This window comes from Anoplophora glabripennis, unplaced genomic scaffold (genome assembly GCF_000390285.2).
Source record: "Anoplophora glabripennis isolate ALB-LARVAE unplaced genomic scaffold, Agla_2.0 scaffold78, whole genome shotgun sequence".
Taxonomy (NCBI): domain Eukaryota; kingdom Metazoa; phylum Arthropoda; class Insecta; order Coleoptera; family Cerambycidae; genus Anoplophora; species Anoplophora glabripennis.
The window spans coordinates 418,907-430,765 of record NW_019416286.1 but is presented as its reverse complement, the minus strand read 5'-3'; the positions used below and the strand labels follow the sequence as shown (position 1 = coordinate 430,765).

Here is an 11,859-nt window from a genome sequence, read left to right as displayed (position 1 = left end):
TTGTCACCATGAGATGATAAACATAATAATAGTGTTAAATTTAATTGCTTTTTTATTCCAAACAGTTTGGCAGATATGTTGAAACAATAACTTTAAAAGGCTGTAATACCTTTAGGAGACACTGCTCCCTTTTCGAGGCACTCTGTATATTCTATATTTGAGTGATAACCACTGAAAATTTAACACCATTTTCAGAATTTAATTAAATTCATTTCGTTGGTTTAAAAAAAGCATTGGTTTGTATAAATCGATCGATAAAGCTAAATTTGTTGCACTATCTGAAAGTGAAAATGGAAGAAAACATCATAAAAAAATTGTGAAGTACAGGTAAAGCAGTTATAAAAGATAAAACATTACAAAATGATTAACGATTTTCTTTTTATTTCAAGTGTACGCCATTTTTTGAACATTGATATGAAATGTGAAATAAATACATGAAAATGTAAAAAGCTAAACTAAATTTAGTGGAATACAATAACGTGTTGTATATGTTAAATGGGAAATAAAATATAAAATAAATTGAGAACATATCTTAGAACCTTGTATCATTTTCCTCATCTGCTACATTTGGTTTATCAAGAGTTTCTAATAGATCTTGAAATTTCTGTTGCTGTTCTATTTTAAGTTTCTTCATACATATCACGTTATAAATTTCCTTTCTTATGTATTTGTTTAACACAAAAATTGTTATTACGTAAACTCCCTGCAAGGCTTCAATTAAGTGAATTGCAAGGAGAGCAGTAGTAGTCTCTACTAGCATATTTGCTGCTATTTCTATTAACCATATGAATGTTGTTACCCAAACTAGGAAGTATGACCTCAACCTGCAACAGAAGTTTTTATTAAGAACATCTTTTGTTAAAATTTTTAATAATATTCAAACAGAGATAATTAGAAACGAAATATTTAATACATTTTATTTTTTCCATTAAGCACCTTGTATATTTAAAAAATTCACGTTAATCAACGGTTGGACTATGGGAATTGCACGATCCTTGATGTGTATGTTCTAAGCTAGGTAGTTGATTCATGATTGGAATATGGAAATATTACTTACTGAAATTTAAATTGGCTCTTGTTCTGTATCCAGGAAAAATCTGCAGGGTCATCGTTTTTATTTATAGTATAACAAGTGTAACCTAGAGCAATTGCTGATAGTAACATTAGTAAACTAATGGGGATTAGAAACGTTTCGTTGTTAGCTCCTAAAATATATTGAGAACGAGTTAAAATGTTTAATATGACGCACACAAAAAAGTTTACAGGTTCAATATACATTTAATTGGTGTTGCATTAACATTTAAATTTTAGTCTGATTCTTAAACAAAATTTTATAAGAATCAAATCCTAAGAGTAGAAAATTATATCATTTTGAAGTAATGTGAAATGATTAGATATGACTATGCAATTTGTAAAAATATTTAAACATTAAATTAGTCAGGATTTAAAAAATTAAGGGTTTTATCTGGTTATTTTAAAGTTATACAACTTCACTTGAAAGCAGTGATAAAGAAAATAGACCAATTTTGAGTTAGTCAGTCATCCTTCATTGTCATCATCGTCATTATCATCGCCATCGTTATCGTCGTCGTTATCATCGTCATCGTCTTCTCCATTGTCATCGTCTTCATTGTAACTATCGTCGTCGTCGTCTTCGCCGCAATTGGCGTTATCATAATCGCCATTGACTTCGAAATTACCATCAGCGCTACCACCACCACCACCATAACGCCGCCGCCGCTATCTAAGTTTAGTGGTCGATTGGTAGTTTCAATTACATGAAATATTTAGACATTGTATCTACACTTTAATTGTACGTGTAATGTTGTTTTCTTCAGGTATATTTATAATCCAGAATTGGAATTAAGAAGTGTTTAAATTACCTACTTACCTTTAAAACGACAATAGTTAGGTCCAGAGTAATCCTTAACAAATGACTGTGGTACATCAAGGGTTCCATCTGGTATAATAGAAGCCCCTAAGATTAAAAGAGGGATGGCCAAAGAAATGGATAGATACACATAAAATCTTGAGGTATCTTCTGGTACACTCTTGGGTGTTCTGAAAATTTAACATTCTTATATTGATAAAGTTGCTACAAGCATTTAAAATCTACTACATTTTCCAACCAAAATTATCACACCTGTCTCTAATTGATTTAAAATCTTAAAATTTATCCATAACGACACTATGTAGATATTCCAGTCTGCGACTAAACTCTTGTTATGCTGCTACTATTAAATTTAAATTAAATTGAACCTGGTGCAAACAGGGGTTATAAGTTATTCAGGAGAGGCAAACAAACCTGCGATTTTGGAAGAGTTATGGTAGACAAAACACTTGGAAATTCAAACGAAATATGAAACATTTACTAAATACGTTGAATATATTGTTATTTAAAGTTACAAGATACTAGAATTGTTCACATTCATTTGAGTTCTACAGAATATGTAATTTGAAATCACTTTTAAAAATTGCCATTGAAAAGTGATTCTAATTTTGATCCTGACACATCAAATAGGTATAATACTCAAGAATAATTATAAATGAGTTCGTAATAAATGCAAAACGTATTGAAAATATCAATAATCATCATCAATGGTGAGTACCTATTAAAAAAAAACTTCCCTCAAATTATATTTACATATTTAATACTTACTTAACCAGAAATATTAGGTCTACACATAAACAGGCAAACCATACGTATGAACTCAGCAGAGACAACATAAAAAATGCACCTGCAACAAAATCCACTGTAGACATATTTTCTGCTATAAATAAAATTTTGTTAAATTATATTTTTACATAAACATCTTTATTTATAATTAGAAGCAACTGCAATATGAATAGTAACTTATTGATTCTACATAAAATAAAGAAGTAAAGACATTTTTGATTTAAGACTGGCGTTCTATAGATAAAAAAATCGCACTTTTAGTAAAACAATGATGGAACAAGTAGATCCACCCAGTAAGTGACGAAATGTAACGCTAAACTAAAGCAACTTCCTTTAATATTTCTCATTGAAAGATCACGGAGATCATGTAAACATCAGAAATATACTTTTTCTGTTTTGTCTGGCTTTGTAAAGACTCAATAAGCATTCTGCTGGTGTGATTATGTTTATAGTACTGTAGATTTTCTATATACTCAATAGGCGTGCAAAATTTAGGAAACGTAAGATAAACATGCCTGGTAAAATTTTTGCTTTTTTTATCTTTATTTTGAATGTATTGTCAATTGTCTTATATCCCGAAGAAAACTTACATAACTGGTATAGTGAAGCGATATTGTTTCCTACTTGCTTAGATTTTCTAAATTACTAGACAAAAAATTGCGCCTAGAGATAAGCAATGGTGTAACGATAAACAAAATAATTTTGGAGGTTGGTTTCTTTATTGTTAAATTGCTAGCGAAATAATAAAATCATTTGTTTACTGCATAAGCAACTCGTTATTAAATAATTTTTGTTATATATGATTTTCCCTCATAAATATTATAAAATTTAAAATTCCAAAGTAACATTTTTACTTACCTAAGCTATCACAAGCGGGACTCTTCTCCTGGAGACATGCAAGAGTAAAGAATGCAATTATCATGGAAACTGAATATCCCATAAAGCATCTCCTGTGCACATTTTTTTCTTTTATAACAAAAATATACACCAAAGTAGTTATAATGAAACAAATTGTTGAAATAATTAAAACTGAAAAAAATAACATCGAATAAACGAATAAACTAATAGTTGATGATCAAGGGGAATATGGAAAGGTTAAATGCACGCATAGTTATGGTATTTTTGTGACAACCTTTTTGCAGAAGTTTGGCGTTACATGGTTACAGAAAAATTCGGCAATAAATTATCCTCACGGTATATTTGTAACAAGAGAAAGACCGTAACATTTTCCGTCTTGATTTTTTATGAAAGACGAAATGCTAAGTTAGTGCAGGTAAAATTGAAACACGTTAGTTTTAATTTTTTTTAGTAAAGTGAAACAGCTGTAAAGGAAATTAATGCTTATCCGAACCGTTCTTGGCATGTTATTTTTGGATAGCTATTTTCTTCCTTGTCTTTGTCTCTTGTTGCTTGAGAAGGAAACATTTCTTGCGGCTCCGATGACAATTTTTCAAAAAATTAAGATTCTTTTTCTGTTACTTACGAGTGAGGACAGTTTCATGGGAGTCGCCTTGTTTAATTTACTTTAAATAAAACAGATAATATCCAACAAATGAATAGATTCATTTCGATAAAATACAATGTACTTACAGGGCTTATACCACATCGGCTTCAAACCATACCACACGCAGACGTGAACAACTTGTTGTTCTCCATCATATGCAATACAAAATGATCCATGAGAAAAAGTTCCTGGTTCATTTAAAAGATATAGAGTACTGTTATACACAAGTCCATATGTATCATTCAGTGAAAGTCTAAAACAATAGTATATTGTTATATTAGGATTAGAAGTATAACTTTTGTGGCGAGCAAATTTTGTGCGAGACAAACAAGACAGTTTTAATTGGAATAAAACATCTTCAATCGAAATCCCCCATTTAAATATTAATTTGTGCTTTGAAATTATTCAAACCAAATTTGGATAACAATGCAAAGTAGATAAGTAGGATATATCAATGTACTCATGGATGATACTTTGTCAAACTTTAATCACCATATTGCTAATTGAGTTCATTTGTGATCGTTTGTGGTTCAGTATGCTGAAAATTCTGTAAAAATGGAATCTAACGAAGATTTAGGTGTACCTGAGGAGATACTGGAGTGTGCGAAAGAAGGTTCTTTGAATCTTCTCCAAAGAAATCTCCAGAAATTTGTGAATGTGTCTACCATAGATCTAATATAACCTATGAGGTCTACCAACATTTGATGGATTGGTGCAAAGAAACATACATTAAGTTGTGTTCAGAAGATGTATTGATAGCGTATTTCTCAAACTTGGCAAATAAAATGAAACCGTCAACGCTTTGGCCACAATATTCAATGTTGCGGCCAACGTTTATAGAAGGGGATTGATATAAGCAAATATTCAAAGTTACAAGCTGCCTCGAGAGATAAAATGAGGGATATGCTCCGAAAAAATCGCGAGTATTTACAAAGGAGTAAGTCGATTGTTTTTTTATTACAGCACCTGATAATTTATATTGGAGGTTGCAGGCGCATTAGTCAATTTAACAATTGATAATGTCGAAGATCCGCCTTAATTATAAAAATTCCCAATACCAAAACCAAGAGATCACGTTATTTTACTGTGCTGTTACTATTATCGAAAATATGTTGCTTTACATCCACCCGGATTGGTATAACGTCGATTTATTTCTCAGATATGTTAGTGGAAAGTGCCATCGAATGGTTTTACAATTTTGACGGAAAAATTATGATAAAATTATAATGATGACATTGTATTTTATACTAAATGTCAATAATTGTTCAATAACTATTAAGAACTTACGGAATATAACCAGGTTCTGTACATTCCAGCGTATATTTGTAAGGAACGATTTCGACATTTTCCAAGACTGATTCGTAATCTACAAATGTTTCATTGCTCTCGAATACCGATAAGTTAAATGGCAGATCTGCTGGCACCTTAGTACAAGTTCCACCTTCATTGTAAATTTCATTCACCTCACAGCAGAAGGGTGCTCGGTATATTGTTTTTCCATCTTCCTGTTTACATAAAATTTACTGCATTATTACACTTTGACATGTGGCGTGAATGGGATTATTTGAGGATAAGCTCAGATCCAAGTAATGTACAGAATATTAAAAGCAGGAAAATCAATAGTTTTATGTACAGCCCCACAAAAAAAAATATGTGCATCGGACTACACTACTATATCCTTATGTTTTCCGTCTGACCGTGTCAGGTCAGGTTAAAGGTCATTTTAAGGTTAAACCAAAAAAAATCCCCTACGGTGGAGGCAACCATGGTTATTATTCTCGGTTTGACTTTGAAATGATCTTTATCGTGACCTGACAAGGTCACGCGGACCTCGGATTCAGATTCAGCGATCTCGAAAACATAAAGATATAGTGATCCAGTCCGATGCACATAATTTTTTTTATGGGGCTGTGTAATTAAGGATACATTGGTTATGATTTGTTAACTTAATCAAAAATGTTGAAATTATCGAATTATTTACAAACAACAGGTTAGATCCTTTTTGTTTGTGTTACAAAACCAAGCAAATGTATTTATTTATTTTGCTTTAGTGTTAGTTGGTATGTTCTGATCATACTCACAGTTCTGTTATGATATCCTAAGGCATCTGGTATTTTTCTCCTAACCGTAGGGTTTTTATAGAGCATAACATGCCCTAAACTTATTTTCCTCTCGATAGACCACACGGAAATGTAGTCTATTTTATCTGCACTTAAATTTTCCGGCAACTGCAAGTAAATATTTCGCCCTTGATAGCTCTTCAAAGGACTGTTTGAGTTATTTTCATCTGGAACTAATACACCACTTGGTGATGGTTCTCCTGCTCCTGCCCAAAAATACGTATCTTGGTCTTCGGGGTCGTAATTTAAATTTGGAATAAATATGTTTTTTTTATCAATGACCAGAAGAGGTCCAGATTTGACGCTATCAGTAAATCCATCTGTTTCATAAACGTTGTGTCTTGCATCCTAAAATTCAATAGTATTAAAGATATCAGCATAATTTAACATAGATTAGTTGGAAATAATTTTTTGAAAGGTCATTCGGTATTTGTACCATCCTTAGAATTCAAAACATTGATACAAAATTAGCAACCTTTATAAAATCTGGATAATTATTCCCATCGCGTTTACTAATTGTCACATTTTTCTCAAAATGATTTGACTGCTCCATGTCAGTCATCGGAGGTTCAATATTATCTGACTGATCCATTAAAACAGCATGATGCGACGTACTTACTACTAGTTGAAGTGTCATTGTAAAGAATCCTGTTGGCTATTTAATTTTTGTTACTTAAACTGTCAGCAACATAACTTTCTGCAGTTGTGGCTGATTTCCACCCACCATGTTTCTTGATTGCTAATACATCAACTCCTGTATTAGCCTGTAACGTTGCTGATGTTCTTCGGAATGAATGGCCTGTATATGTTTCAGGATGTTCTAGTTTCAAAAACTGTGCAATCTTATTAGGAATCACAGAAAGGGTATTTTTGCCGACTATAGTTATAACATCTACCTGTTTGAAATTTATTTCAATTTTAGTTTCTAATCTAATTGAAATTGACGTCCAAAGTAAGTTTGCATAACTATTCGGAATGGCATGCTCCTGCAATGCCTAAGACCGTCACTACTTTCATTAGCAAATATGTGTTATCGGGTGCCTGAACGAGAAAATCGTTGACTTGTTCTCCTGTAAAAACGTTTGACTTTTTAGGTGTATAGCCGTCATTCTTACGTTTCTAAAATGCTCTCAGCTTGGGATATTTTTATATATCCACGTTCTCCTCTATGAAAATAGTTGACTTAATCATTGTCACTCCACATACTCGCCGGTGACTTTAAAGTTCTTGACTTCTCCATGATATATGCTAGCAGTGACATTTCAGAAACACCAGTATTTTTGTTCTTTGAAATTTCTATATGCTCGTCCGTAGCGCACTTTCGACTTCTCGGGCAATAAAAATTTGCAGGCAGCATTTGCTGCACTTTCTATTTGAAAATCACTCATTTAGAAATAATTCAAAACCAGCAAAATTGCAATTTTTATGTAGCTTAGAAACGACAAAATCGAAACAACTAAGGTGACTTTGCAGGATTTCGAATATCAATGTTAAAAAATAAATCTTAATCTTTATTTCATGAACCATAAAGAACTGTGGGAACAGATAAAGTGTTATACACCACGCAGAAGGTAAGTATAATTGACCAGTCTCGGACTCTTATTGTCAGCCCTCGCTCCGCTCGGGCGCAAAATCGTCCTCGACTGGTAAATAATACTTATCTCCTTTATGGTGTAAATAACTATATCAAATAATTACATTGGTGTTGTAGCTTTGATTTTTTCATCTATTATCAGAAAAGGAAGTATACTGTGCATAAATAATTCACACCACAGCCAAAATCTCTCCAATCATTCTAAGATTACCACATCCAGAATCCTAATTTAGATGTGTCGTTACATTCAGGGGAAAAAATAACAAAAATAGTATTTACTTCAAAAGAAAAATTTCAAAGTTTGTAAGCTTTATGTCTCAAGCATAAAATAATTGCAATACTGACAAGTTCACAAGTAGCGATATTTAAATCACGTTTCTCTTAGACCAATTTACGTCATAGAGGTGTACCACATATCCTGGATGTAGTCGTGGCTCTTGAATTATTGAATTATTTAATTTGAATTTAGGTTAAAAAAAATTAAATAATTATTTTAAGTACTATTGAAATACAAGCAAAATGTACTCAACACTATTTTTAATAGTGAATTCTGCTTTTGTCCGAAATAAACTTTTCAATTACTTTTTCGTTAAAGTTTGGTATTTCTCGCGCCATTGATTTTTACAAGTGTTTCAATAAATTTAAACTTTTACAATTGTTTAAAAAAACACAAGAAACAATGTAAGTAACAAAATTTTACACCTTACCTGAACAAATTACGTTTATTAAGAAAAAAAAAACGGTGAATAGTTATTATTTGGTTAAAGTCGGTCTAAACCATCTTTCATTGCTGCGCCACGGTAACCATAACCACCGCTGTAAACACTTTATAGATGTAGAGGCGAGCTACGAGGAACTCACGTATTCAGAGTATTGCAAACGAATATTGCAAGTCGAATTCAATTTAATTTATTTAATTATGTAGATAACATTGTGAATTGACAAATTTGAATATTAGTGACGTACAAGACGTTGGCAGTTACCTACTTGTTTTAATACCTGACACCAAGACGGGCATTTTAAGAAAATTTACAATTATAGAAGATTTTGCGTGAATGCTCTTGAAAAAATGTATGTACTTTTCAACCTGTTAGAATCAAGACATTCGCGAAGGTACCCTCAGTAGTTGCTTCATTCCTGAATATCGCAAATCCAGAAGCATATACTGACCATTGTATGAGACGCACTTCAACAACTTTATTGTCCAATAAAGGTGCTGATCTTACAACCATCACGGCATGGTGGATGGAAGAGCTCCTCTGTATCAGAAAGTTGTGTTGAGGTGTCTATATCTAACAAACTTGATATTGCAAGGAAAATATAGCTGTTCTTTACAAGAAGAGACATCCGTAACTTGAGCAAATTCTTCACAAACTTCGGCAGATGTTATGCGTTCCGAAAATGATGGCAACAATGATACAAGGCTAAAGTTTTGTTTTCTTTATGAGAAAAAACATGTGCCCATGTTAATGATATCTTTAAATAACATTTACTGGAATTCCTTTAATTTTTCGCGGTGAAAGATCAACAAGTCCAAAATTAAGAAAAATTAGTTGATATTAAAAATTAGTTCACAAAGGTGATCTACAACTAATCCTTGATAATTTTGGAGCAAAAGTTAACTATTATAGGTACTCTTTTATAATCCTAGTAGGTAAATCGGGCTTTGCAGATCCACACTTTTTTTAACAAAAGTCTACATGTCCATATCATTTTTTTAAGATAAAACCCAAATTAAGATTATAATGTTGATAATATTTCATTCCCATATTCTTACTATGAAAAATGTGCCGTATCTATATAATTTCGCTACAGACGCTTAGGTACCTATACTTCGGAAAAAATTTGTATAACTGGTACAATGAAGAGATATTGTTTCTAACGCGCACATATTTTCTAGAACCCTCCTCAAAAGAGTGCTATAAATTCACTGAACATAAAATCGCCCCCCTTAAAAAAGAACCAATGTGAAAATTGCCCATATCTATGAACGAACAATATAATTGTACCCTACGTATTCACACTCATTCTGTCATGATTCAATAATAACTTGTGTTACACATACCTTGTTTCTTGAAATCTCTGAAAGCGATATATTTGTATTATTTTCCTGTCCGTCTATATTCGTGATATACAAACATAATATAACGATGTAAAAGTTTACAGAACGTTGAAACATGTTTGTATAACTCTTTCTTCGATCACTCACAAACAAATGATTCTATGCGTTTAAAATTACTTTTAAGTAATCGAGTTATTGCCACTTTTTGGATGTTGATAGCGGCTTTAGCCGTGATAAGTGTTACGCGCGGATATCCAAGGAATGCTTGACTTTGCGGTATAGTCATTTGACGCAGAGGTGATTCACATTCGTGGTAGTGATTGTTACTTTTATTAAAATGCAGGGTTAATTTAATGTGCCATATGGGTAGAAACCAGTAAATACCTGGTACGTACGTGTAGTCTTATACTAGCAGCAGCGAAACTTGGAAAATTTTCAGCAAACTGTAGCAACATTCATAGTGCAGAATTCGAAAAACTTGTATTTTGTATTGGTATAATTTTTTTATTTTGATTTATTTTATGTTTTAACGTTATGTTTTGGGCGCCTTTATGATATTTATAATTTTCTTGTTATGATTTGAATATTTCAGTATTTTAAATATTTGATTATATAGAGCAAACTCAATTTCAGGGTAAGGGTTCCAAATTTTTTTATATTTATTTATTTACCTTTTATGTTATTTATTTGCTTATGTTGAGTTGAAATGAGATATTTTAAAATTTGAGGATTATCGATATATTACACTTTTGATTTGTAGTTGGAGTTTTATAATTGACAATCGTCGTACTAACTTTAAATAGATGTCCCATGAAATTTCCCCCATTAAATCTATCATTACAGTGCTAAGATATGTTTTTTATACTGCAAACGTGTCAGTGTTTCAAAAATTAAATTTTGTTTTCTTGTCATATGCATGTGGACGAAAATTTTTTTCGAATTATTATTCGATTCGAATTCAAAGTTTGTAAATTTAATTGGCCAAATGTATACAACTTACTAACGCGTTGTCTTGTAACGTTGGTTGTATCTCCTTTCTGGAATTTCTATGGTTTCCTTGGGTGGAATGCCCGGAAACTCGTTCTGGACGTAATCTACCGGGATAATTCAAGTCGACGATGAACTTCTTCTTTTTTTCTTTATCCTTCTTAATAAATTTTCACTTTATTCACTTTTTATTGAATTTGTAACCAGTTCAAATTTGGCGTTGCACTTTTATTTACTGCTTGTTATCGATAAGTCAGTCTCATTTAATCTATTCTTATAGCTTGCAAAATCCGCCTAAAAATCAGCTATTTGATCTATTATTATTTTCCTCACAACACTCTAACAACTTATTTGAGTATCTTGGAATTCCTACGTATTTTCGAATGTATTTCGCGCGTTATTAGAAATATTGATTTTCCCCTTCACCATGGGCTAAACCGTTGATACCAGATGCTCAACACATGGCTCCGACGGTCTGTCAACTTGTTCAAAAACATTGCTAAATTTCATGAGGCCTCCTCCGAAGGACGGCTTTGGAAATTTATTACTCCCGGTGACAAAAGGCACTAGTCTTTTATGGAGACGCTAAACCTACTTGAAAACTCGTAACTTTTCAATAATTAGTGTTGACTGAAATATTTTACTGTTTGAGTTCCGTTGCGAGAATTAACAAATGAACTACTAGCGGCCCGGCTTTTGTTACACATCTATTCCCAAATTTTTTTGAATAAGTTGTGGATCACCATGTATAAATATTTTTTAATTTACTCTCAAAGAATATGGCACAAATACTGCTCACAAAATACCTAAATTAGTAAACAATTTACAGTGTAATTCAAAAAACAATCCACCAAGTAGTTAAAACAAAAACAAATTTATAAAACCAGATTAAACCTTAGTTTTATTAAAAAGAAC

At 32.0% G+C, this 11,859-nt stretch overlaps 1 protein-coding gene across 2 annotated transcripts; it reads right to left on the bottom strand.

Moving 5' to 3' along the window:
- On the bottom strand, positions 1-10,106 carry LOC108907941 (G-protein coupled receptor Mth-like). Of its 2 annotated transcripts, XM_018711792.1 has the most exons (9): positions 9,961-10,106; positions 6,263-6,649; positions 5,469-5,686; positions 4,268-4,434; positions 3,536-3,706; positions 2,660-2,738; positions 1,892-2,061; positions 1,058-1,205; positions 1-824 (listed from the first exon to the last, which is right to left on the bottom strand). In XM_018711792.1, the coding sequence occupies exons 1-9, from the start codon at positions 10,072-10,074 to the stop codon at positions 533-535; spliced, it is 1,746 nt and encodes a 581-aa protein (XP_018567308.1). In that variant the 5' UTR covers positions 10,075-10,106; the 3' UTR covers positions 1-532. The 2 variants fall into 2 exon arrangements, with proteins under 2 accessions (XP_018567308.1, XP_018567309.1); XM_018711793.1 differs by lacking the exon at positions 1,058-1,205 and having other exon boundaries at positions 744-824.
- Positions 10,107-11,859: the final 1,753 nt, after the last annotated feature.